We start from the raw sequence: 10,948 nt of genomic DNA, 5'->3' as shown, positions 1-10,948 counted from the left end.
TTACAAAAATATAGATGTAAAAAACTTGTGTTATGGCTTACTTTATATCATGTTACGCTGGCTCGGGCTTGCGCTCCAGTTTGTGAGGTAAATGAACGTTCATGTGATGTGTTTCGATTAGCGCGAGAAAGATGTGAAATGGATGCTGAGTAGATGCAACGGAGGCTTGCCTCTGGCGAAAATACGTTTTGGTTGCACCAGCAACTAAAGCAAAGTTCTGAGGTGTGGAAAAGTTTTGACCATGTTTATAATGAGAATAATGAGTGAATAATGACGCACCATCAGTGAGCGCATGGAACACATTGAAGACATCTACAGTGGATTCAATCATTTTCCTCCACAAAAACATGTAGACCTAGCCTAATCTCTGTGTGTAAAGGTTTTTCAAATGATAACTATATATTCATTAAGGCTTAAATGCATAATGTGGACTGAGTATTTACGCTAATGTTGGCATTATTCTATTATTAAATGTCAGCTGATACACTCTAAAAATGGCTGGGTTAAAAATAACCCAATCCACTATATGCACGGAGCGTTCTTTGGAACTTCCGCATAAAGATAAGTCAGCCCGTGAACTTCCGGTGGAACGTCATTTGATGTTGTGGTACTTTTAGGTTAGTGGGCGGCACCTTCAAATCCAACTCCTTGAGACTCTAGTGGTTTATAGATACAGTTTGAACTAGAACTTATTTATTTAATTTATTATTTATTCAATATCTACGTGAAAATAAAGTTATAACTTAGGTTAACGGAAATGAAAAAGGCATTTAAATTTCAGCGCTGTGAGGGAACGTCAGCTGAGCACTGTTGTGTCCCTCAGTGTTCGTCCTCAGCGAAATTCAACTCAGTTATAAGTTTTCATACTTTCCCTTCAGACGTACAACAGCGAAAGAAATGGATAATAAATATAAAAAGAGACAATTTTATTATATCTCACCATACACGCGTGTGTAGTCGGCACTTTGTGCCAGAAGAGCTCAAGGAGCCTGCTGAAGTCGGAGGGAGGCGAAGGCTGAAGTCTGGTGCCGTACCCAGGGGCGGACTTTACCATTAGGCAAAGGTCGGCAATTGCCTTGGGCCCCGAGCTACCTAGGGGCCCCCAAAATGCCCCATTAACTTGCTTAAAGATTTTTATTTTTTTTTACTTCGTGCAAAATATATATTTCTAAAACTCCATTTGCGAAAAATGGCATCAAATCATTAGTGTCGCAGACAGGAGGGCCCCCCCCCACCTCACTACATTGGACTATTCCATTATTTCACTTACTGCGCATCTGCGAAAGTGACAAGGCTGTAATGCGCCAAAAAACTGACGAAGAAGAAGTGATTGACAGTGATAGACATTGTGTACAGAGAGAGAGTGTTGACAGTAAAAATGAAGCGAAGCTACCCAAGCGGTGCTGAAAAAAGGAAGAAACAGGAGGAAAGCAAAAAGTTTTTAGGAAAATTGATGAGTAATGAGTACTAGCAGTCACTAGCCGCATTTCCACTGTCGGCCCAGTGCGAGCCAGGGCTTAAAAGAGGCCGTTTGTTTGCATGCTTTGTTATATATTCAAATTCAAAATCATCGATGTTTTAACTATAGAATTGATTTAATTTATCAGGACTCAAAATTAATCACACATAAATACACTTATTTCTATTTTATTTATTTATTTTTAACGCTTATGACAATAGCCTGCTTATTCAGTCGAGTCTGTCTCTGTTTATTAGCCACAGTAGCCGTCACATTTAGAATGAATGATAATATCTCTATTTTTTATAAAAGCTCCCGAACAAAAAACATTATTAGGCTATATTCTTTTATGATAGGCAACGTGAGATAAACTCGAGACGAGGCTTGTGAAAGATAATATAAGTTACTTAATACACGATTGTGATAGAGAATAAGAAGCTGACGTCTGATTTCTTCAAGCGGTTACTGTGTAACGTTAATGTTTAGCGTGCATAGTCTTTTACATCGCTTATAAATATTTCTGCCTTGTTTAGTGATTATAATCCACATCGGATCAAGCAAACACTTGCTGCGAACTAAGAGTGAGTTTTGAGCTCAACTTATTTTAAAACGTCGTTAATGCTGCTGTTAAAGCTGTTATCTTTCTGAAATTATCCGCGCTGACGCTCTCTAGACACGGAGAAACTCCGCCTTTGTTCATGACCCCTCCTCTAGCCCCAGCTGGCCCGCTTTGGCTCAAGGTGTTCGTCGGGCCAAAAAACCCTGGCCGATGGCCCCGAGGAAGCCCCGGCGAGGCACGATCAAGCCCCGGAAGTGACAGTGGAAACGCGACTGGCCCTGGCACTGGCACGCACTAGCACGCCCGGTCCTAGCTCGGTAGTGGAAACACGGCAGATGTTTATACATCATTGCTGTGTGAAGACTGCTGAAGAGAAGTAACAAGTAGGGCTTTTTTTTTTTAAAATAAGGATTGACAAAAGGAGGGAAACAAGAGATGTAGAGGGCCCCATGTCTGTGTTTGCCTTGGGCCCCAAAATGTCTAAATCCGCCCCTGGCCGTACCTGTACTGTTCCCTTGGAATAATTACTCTCTTGGAGAGAGAAGGCTTGGAGTTTGGGAAAGGAGAACGAGACCAGAGAGTATGGAAACTGGGGAATATTATGAACGTATATCTACCAACGACCACGATTACAGCGCAGCACCGCAGCCCGCGTTTTTTGACTTGGTTCTGGAAGAAAACGAAAGGCTTCGCGAAGAAATCGACCATGTGAGGCAGCAGATGGAACAGATGTCACTCAAACAGCGTTTTGGGCTTCAGCGATTTACCGGTTCTGACAGTGACATCCGTTTCTATACCAGGTATGTAGACATATTTAATTTAATAAAAACGCATTATACTTTAAGAACACTTTAAATATCTTGCATTTAAAGACTGATATTATACAGTGATCATACTATCTTTACTAATTACATTTAAAAATAAAATATTATTTAATATTAAAACACTTTATAGGCTTAATGTGCATCGTGCATTAAAGAAGTACTCCAAATAAAGTTTAATTGTAATATTTATATCCTAAACTTCAAGCATTATGTCAGTAAATATCGATTTTTAGTATACTTAGTATGAAATAAATTATTTTAAAAACATTTTGGTTTAGGTTTTTTTTGCACTACGGTGTCCAAACCACAAACATTGAAGCTTAAATATAAATAGACCAGTGCAAGTCACTTCCTACTTCAGGTTCACCTCTGACCTGGTGTGTATAAATGTAATAATATGTATGGTGCTATATGCAAGAAATGTCAATGCTTTGACATTTTCACTATTTACAGGTTTTCATCTTATGATCATCTGATGCGGTTTTGGCAGGTTATTGAACCATCACTGAGATTCATGGTTCGAGTAACCAGAGCAGGAACTGCAAACATTGAATCTGAAAAGCAAAGTGCTTCCATGGTAAGTCTGTTGTCTGTGCTATTATGACCAAACTCTCCGGCTACAGAATTTATGCATCCTATCATTTACTTGTTCAAAACATGGTTGGACTTTTACTTTCTGAAGCCAGGATGTTCACATTATGACCAACACTAGTACTTTTAGAATTTAATGTAGAATGAATGGAAATAAATTCACACCATCAGATATCTGTTGTTGTAACTGTACTGTACACCTACTAGTTTTGACAATTACATATACAATTTAATAAAATTTTGTTATGATCTGTCAGTCCTTACAGGCAATAGATGAACTGTTCCTCTTCCTGAACTACCTTGCCCTTGGTCTGAAGCAGAGGGACCTAGCTGAGCGGTATGGGGTGCATCAATCTACTGTAAGCAGAATCATTCTGACCTGGAGCAATTTCCTGTTCTCTGTTCTTGGTTCACAATGCATTTGGATGACTCAAGACAAAATTAAGGAACACTTGCCATCAGAGTTTGAAGACTACCCAGACACCACCACAATTCTGAACTGCACAGAGCTCCGGTGTCAAACACCCTCCTCCCCTTTACTTCAGAGTGAGGTATACTCAAACTATAAGTCCCACTGTACCCTGAAGGGAATGATTGGCATGGCCCCCCATGGCGCTGTAACCTTTGTTTCCTCCCTTTTTGCCGGCTCAGTAAGTGACAAACAGATCTTTGTAGAGTCAGGTATTCTTACTCTGCTTAGGCCAGATATGGCAATTATGGTCGACAGAGGCTTCCTTGTGGATGACTGTGTGCCCTGTAAGGTGTACAGGCCTGCATTCCTCGCTGGGAGACCTCAGATGCCAAAGCACGAGGTCAGGGAGACCCAATCTATTGCACATCTCAGAGTGCACATTGAGCGCCTAATTCGTAGACTTAAGGAATTTAAATTCTTTGATACGGTCATCCCCATGTTTGGGAGCATAAATCAGCTTTATGCAGTTGCATGCCTACTGTTAAATTATCAGAGTGGGCCACTTGTAAAAGCTTGGGCTAAGTAAAAGTGCCTCTTGTTTTTATCCTCTCTTAATCCTTGTAAATATATCTTAAACATGCCTCTAGATTTCTTCTCTGTATATATCATTCATCTCATAGTTTAAACTTAAAATCTATTCACAAAAAATCTGATTAACTGTAATATAATTACTTTTGTTGTTTTTACATTATTTCTATGTTTTGTACTCTTTGTTAATTGTATTTAACTTTTCAATATTTGTTAACTAATGAAGTATAAATTCAGAACACACAAACAAATAACATGTTTATTAAAATACATAATTTAATCAGTTAACAACAGATCCTGTACATTTGTGGAAACAATTCAAAATAAAGCATGGGGCAAAAAATATGTACAAATTGATGGAAACTGATTGAATGGCTTGAAACGTTTCAAGCCAAAAGTGTTGGAAGATAAAAGTAAAAGTAAAAGTAAAAGTAATCAACCTTTTGCTTCATTGTTTTAATGACTCCCTCATCTCTGTATATTCTTTGTATGAACATGTCGTCTTCAGTAAACACAACAAAATCACACCACTTCATCCCGGAAATGAATAGTTGGCCCTGCACCTGCCAGTAGTAAGTGTGAGACTGTTTGAGCTGTAGCACTCCACCAGAGACCCTAAGGTAGGCACAGTCCACATAGCTTCTCAAATTTGGGCACTTCACTTCTACCAGTCCAAACACAGGATCAGCTTTAGGGTCGTACACCAACCCATCTGGTGATGAGCCAAGCCAAGGTGCATCGGGGTGGATGATAAAACCACAAGGGTAGTGATTTACCTCCTGAATGCAGCAGTATTCCTCAATAGCTTTGGGCTCCATCTGAAGGCCCCGCTTCATTTCTGCAGACTGATAGCCTGACTTCAAAATTCTCACCACTAGACTCGCCGCTGAGGACTGCCCTCTCACATGGCAAACTTCTCTAGACATAAATTGATACACATAAAAATAACTTTAGTATTTATATTAGATGACAATAAATGAGTATTTAAATGAGAAAACAAAATGTGCTGAATGTGCCAGTATAGTTTACAGTTACCTGAATCTAGAGGAGGTTAGACGTGGCTTTCTCAATAAATGCCATTCCCTCATTGTGCTTTGTTGTCTTGTGCCCATCTCAGTTTCGTGTGCCATGACTTCTGTTGTTGCTAGAGAAGTCATGTGCATCTGCTGATGGTGAGTCAACACAAAACAGCACTCTGAGGGACCTAGACAGTAGCCATCCAGAGGTAAGTATGGTCGTGGTGGTGCAGTGCTATGTGGACAGGTCTTTGGTGGGCTCCATGCTGGAAGTTGATAGGACAGTAAACTCCCTTCTTGGACTTTTCCAAAAGCGCTGTCAACTAAAGGCACATCCCCTGAAATACCCATAGTGGCTATTAAAGGAGCAGATTCTTTCGACATGCCTTCGTAAATATCCTTCACCCGTAGAACTGACATGTCTGGAAGGCAACAGGTCAGGTTACAGGCAGCTTTATACAGGTTGCTCCTGAAAACACATAAAAGACATGCACACAGTGTTAATTAAAGGTTCATTTAATGTGTAGATTACAGTGATCATAAACAAGTCTGAAAAAAAGTATTTTACAGTTTAATACATATTTTCAAAACATGCATGTAGTAAAACAACTTCCCATTTCTACACCTTACCTGATGCCTTCTGCCAATCTTCTCTCCTTGGGCCTAGCTGACAATACCACCATTTCATTTGTTGGACCAGGCTTAAAGCCCTGTAAATGAATGTTGTATAAGAACTTATTTGTGCTGTATTTAGTTTACTTTAGCTCCATGATTTACCTATTTTCATAAGAAAAGATTCTGCACTATCTGTGTTATTGGAAGTTGATGTGAGAACAAGAACAAAACTTAACAAAGAAGATGTAGGATTATATTATAATGTGTAAATTAACAATTAATTGTGATAGTGTTGAGCAGCATCACCTGGGTCCTGGGTTTGTGCCATTGCTGCTCAGACCCTGTGCAGCTGTGAGTCGGGGGGACAGCTGCCGCTCCCTGTTGGCTGTAATGTGCTGTTTGGAAGAGCAATGCTGCAATGTGATTACATAGAGCAAGCCCTGCCACACATGAGCACTGACAGGCCATCAGCTCAACAGGTTTAGTGTGTTTGAGGACAACCTGTAAGCGAAAAAGATATCAATTGTATATTTTCTGTGTTTTAGGATTCAGGCAATCATAGTCACTAATTACTGGAATAAATAATCATTAGTTGAATTATGTTGGTTTGCACTGTATCTAGTGTTTGAATCTTCCTTGGGCTACAGTATCAAATGTTGGCAAGCTAACTAACTCTACTCTCTGGGAATCTTAATATGCCGTATTTGTAATAAATTACTGTGTATATACTTGTTAGAATACACAGTGTGCAGTTGATATAGTGGTACAGTGAACTATTGTCATGACAGCAACAGTTATGCTGTAAGCCTTTGTAAACTCCAAACATTGGTCTATTACAATCATTATCTGCATATTTATATATATATATATATATATATATATATATTTTCATTGAATTCCTAGAGAGCAGACACTGCCTTATTACATTTTATTACATTGAATCTGATCTCATTCCCCTACACTCAAGTTGTGTGGTCTCTCATTTTTCCTCATAGACCTGAAGCATCTTGCCCTCACAGAAACCTCTCCTGCCTCGTTCTTGTCAGAAACTGAGCAACAAAACAATTACAACACTAGGAATATCAATACACATGCACTTGGATTTCAGTGTTGGGTATAGTTACTTTGGAAAGTAGTTAGTTAGGTTACAACGTTACCATCAATTAAAAGTAATCAGTTATGATACAGCGTTACCTATTCATAAAAGTAACGCGTTAGAGTACTCATGCGTTACCAAAAATTAAAAGCAGTTCGAAGCGGCTCACACATGACAGACACAGCCCCCGGCCCCTTTAAATGCACCTAGAAGTCGTGACTCCCGACAATGAATAACGTCAGTCATCCGACTAAATTAACACTGCAGGATAACAATAACAGGAAAGACAGTCAGCAATCGGCTATTCCACATGGCGTTTTATTTATTTATTATCACAGAACATATTATTCATCAAAATTCGCACCTACCCAGCCCGGGTAGCCTAGGCTACTGTATATTATGAGCACCACAAGATAACTCCTGATTTTTCTTTAACTTTAAATAATGCAGTTATCGAAATACAAGTATGCTTACTTGTAAACACAACCTTAAACAGGCTTGCAGATTTAAATCCATTTAAAAATGATGAACAACCAGCCAGCCAATGATCTAACAGAAATTAACAGCTGCCTGTCAAACAAAAATGATAACAAACCGAATTAAATCCTTCACTGCCACACAGGCAAATGACGAATCGCTTAATAGCCGAACTAATTATTATTAAAGTGTCACTCACAGTCATAGTGCGAACTACGGGGGAGCTAGGGGGAGCTCGGCTCCCCTTAATAAGACATGGGCTCCCCTGAAAACGAGAAATCTGAAATTTTGGGGGGTCTCAAAAAATACTGACAATTTGAATATTTTTAAGTGCAATTTCAGTTTTGTAATGTGATTATGATGGCAAAAATATTATTCATTCATGCATGACGGCGATTAAAACCTAATTAACTTCAATAAAGATTACAGACATCACAGCATCAAGGTGTGGGGGTGCTGCGCTGCAAATTCCATGTTAGTATGTCATAGGTTCGTAGAAAAAAATAAACGTTGGAGGCCATTTATCGTGCGCAAAAGTCCTTCCATTATGCAGTAATAGCATCATAGCCAGGGCAAAAAGAAAACAAGGTAGTTCAATTAATTTTGGTATTATTAAGAAATTGTGTAGTGATAACGCACGACTGATTCACCTGCTGAAAGCACTGGTAAACCTCAAGCCAAGCCCACTGTGAAAACGCATGAAGCTGAAGAAAAGTAATCTCTGGGATCCTAACCCCTCTGGCTTCGAGTCCTCTCTCGCGTTAAACTGGAACAGCCAGCAGTGGAGAGACTGGAAGAGCCAATATACATGGCTGTGTGTTAAGGATGGAAGCTTGGGGTGTATCACTTTGTAACGCGTTGTGTCAGGAGGGGGAAAAATATGGATAGCTCACAAAGTTAATAGGCCAGACAAAACTCACGGAGGCGATTGACATTTAACAACGACTCGTTTTATTTCTCCAATCGAACTCGGGCAATTGTCTGTCCCATGTTCCACCGTCCACAGCGTAACCAAAACAAAACAAACAAGATTAAAACAAAATGATTTCCAAACAGAGATTACCCGCATACATGGGGGATTCGAGTCGCACGTGTATACATTATCATACAGAGTGCATATACCGTTTTACAGGGAGCGCGCAGCTCTTAAAGGGGCCACATTTTTTTCCACTGGTTACAACTTGTAAGGACGCAAAAAACCTTCTTCTGTCTGAAAAGGTACCTGGCACGCACTTGTCTGAGGAGTGGATTAATGATTAATGCTCAGAACCAGTCGCGAAAAATTATATATAAATACAGGGACAGCATTGCACACAAGATGGCCATTGAAGTGGCATTGACTAAGCAAATCTGATAAGCGATTCTGGCAAATAAAGTAATTGAGGTGAATTCTAAATTAACGGAGGAGAGCGCAACATCATTCAAGGCTGTCTTCCTGACCTATCAATTTGTGTCGATAAAGTATAATAGTGCATATTGTAGCTGTTATGTATCTTTGTAAGTCATTATATGTCCTTTTTTGAGGCACTCGTGTCGATAATGTATAATAGTGCATACACTTGTAGCTGTTGTAAGTCCTTATTTGAGGCATGCGCATGTGCACGACCTCTACCCCCCCCCCCCCCCCCCCCAAAAAAAAAAGAAGTGGGCTCCCCCAAAGGACACGGTATAGTTCGAACACTGCTCACAGTCACAAGCCTAAATTCGCTTTAACACAGTCCTCTTACATTTACTCTTCAAAGTAGTGATTAAAACGTAGCGTTAAATTTGAGGTAGAATTTTTGGCGGTCGACAGAAGCTTTTCACCAAAGCAGAGTGTGCATTTTACCGTTATGTTCTTTTCTTTTTCGTTGACAAATTGAAAATAATGTGCGTACTTCCATAAACCAAACGCTGTCCTCTCTGCTATCTTGCCGGGAGTTCGAAAAAAAAAAAAAAACCCACACACAGGGTCAGGCGCAGTGCACAGACGCATCACAGCCATTGACTTTACGATCACAGAGCTTCGGCTCCGCTGATACTGATACATCCGCAGGTGGCACAGTAGACCTAGGACTACTGTCTGACAAAAAGCAGGCTGCAGTCGGGATTTTCCTTTGCTTAAAATAACGGATTACTTTTTAAAAAAAAAAAAAAAACGAAGTTACAGATTACTTAAGCACGAAACTAACGCGTTAAGTTACAAATTTCAGGAAAAAAGTAATTAGAGTACTCTAACGCATTACTTCGAAACGCGTTACCCACAACACTGTTGGATTTTTCCTCAGCAGTGGAAACATCTTATACTGCCTGCTGTTATTTATAGTCATACAGATAAGAGAACATCATTCAAAAGGGAAAATCTGTAACCTGTGGCATTTCAAGCGTTTAATAAAAATGCATGCGTCTTGCGGAAGAACATTGTAGCCGGAGCTACTTCTCTATGTTTATGTCTATGGCGAGTCACGCAGGGATGTCCATACATAGTGATACAAGCCGACTGGTCTAAAATAGTCCCAATATAAACACTATTATAGGTGTATAACGTAGTGATTCAGGATAAGACAAAAACACGGTTTAGAAAATCGATTCATGATGTATTCGCTCATATAAATTGTGTAAATTTTGAAAATAAAAAAAGTTACAGACAGCAGCTAAATAACATTGTGGTATTTTAAAGTTTAATGATATATCAACATATTAGTGTATATGTCGAGCCTGGTAATCACGGGAGAGTACCTAGACACGTAATTGTAAATTTAAATGCTGACAACTAACGTTAAAAACGCGTTAACTGTTTGGATGTTTGCTAGCGATCCTATCTCGTAAACAACATCATAACAGCAGTCTTAATAATCGATAACTTACCTTCACAGTCATGAATATAACTGGATATGTACAGCTTAAATCCTTTTTCCCGTTTACTGGACGAAGCCTTGGAGTTTTCCTGAATAAGGCGGTGTACATCATTGATGTTGACTTGAGGTAAATCCTGAAGGCAGCGAGTGTAGAAAGACATCTTCACGGCCGCTTGATTTTGCACATTTGACCGGAAATGACTGAGCTGACTTATCTAAACCAGGAAGTGGCCGTGCATATAGTCCATTGGCAACCCAGCACTGGGTAAATATTGGACAGAACACGTGCTGGGTTAAAGTAACCCAGCATGCTGGTTTACACATTTTAACCCAGCATGCTGGGTTATTTAGAAAACCCAAGTTAGAGTCATTTTTACCATTTGTGGGTTTGCATTTTTATGATTATGGGTTATTCTTGCTGGGTTATTCTCATAATTTCACTTTTGCTTAACAAAGCAATCATGGATTAATAAA

The 10,948-nt window shown here is 39.5% G+C and overlaps 2 protein-coding genes across 2 annotated transcripts; one reads left to right on the top strand and one right to left on the bottom strand.

The window, feature by feature from the left end:
- Window positions 1–1,038: 1,038 nt before the first annotated feature.
- On the top strand, window positions 1,039–4,856 carry LOC127948987 (uncharacterized). The gene is made up of 3 exons (XM_052545881.1): window positions 1,039–2,818; window positions 3,296–3,419; window positions 3,691–4,856. The coding sequence occupies exons 1-3, from the start codon at window positions 2,601–2,603 to the stop codon at window positions 4,429–4,431; spliced, it is 1,083 nt and encodes a 360-aa protein (XP_052401841.1). The 5' UTR covers window positions 1,039–2,600; the 3' UTR covers window positions 4,432–4,856.
- LOC127948378 (uncharacterized) lies at window positions 4,820–10,718 on the bottom strand. Its single transcript, XM_052544807.1, has 5 exons — window positions 10,485–10,718; window positions 6,371–6,565; window positions 6,080–6,159; window positions 5,469–5,918; window positions 4,820–5,351 (listed from the first exon to the last, which is right to left on the bottom strand). The coding sequence occupies exons 1-5, from the start codon at window positions 10,584–10,586 to the stop codon at window positions 4,820–4,822; spliced, it is 1,359 nt and encodes a 452-aa protein (XP_052400767.1). The 5' UTR covers window positions 10,587–10,718.
- Window positions 10,719–10,948: the final 230 nt, after the last annotated feature.

This window comes from Carassius gibelio, chromosome B1, assembly GCF_023724105.1.
Source record: "Carassius gibelio isolate Cgi1373 ecotype wild population from Czech Republic chromosome B1, carGib1.2-hapl.c, whole genome shotgun sequence".
In the NCBI taxonomy this organism is placed as follows: Eukaryota; Metazoa; Chordata; class Actinopteri; order Cypriniformes; family Cyprinidae; genus Carassius; species Carassius gibelio.
This window is presented reverse-complemented; position numbering and strand designations above follow the sequence as displayed.

Coding starts and splice junctions, on each gene's coding strand:
- LOC127948987 (XM_052545881.1), top strand. CDS start 2,601: ATGGAAACTGGGGAATATTATGAACGTATATCTACCAACGACCACGAT. Junction 2,819..3,295: donor GACATCCGTTTCTATACCAG/GTATGTAGACAT, acceptor CACTATTTACAG/GTTTTCATCTTATGATCATC. Junction 3,420..3,690: donor AAAAGCAAAGTGCTTCCATG/GTAAGTCTGTTG, acceptor ATGATCTGTCAG/TCCTTACAGGCAATAGATGA.
- LOC127948378 (XM_052544807.1), bottom strand. CDS start 10,586: ATGATGTACACCGCCTTATTCAGGAAAACTCCAAGGCTTCGTCCAGTA. Junction 6,566..10,484: donor TTATATTCATGACTGTGAAG/GTAAGTTATCGA, acceptor TTTCGCTTACAG/GTTGTCCTCAAACACACTAA. Junction 6,160..6,370: donor GGCACAAACCCAGGACCCAG/GTGATGCTGCTC, acceptor ATTCATTTACAG/GGCTTTAAGCCTGGTCCAAC.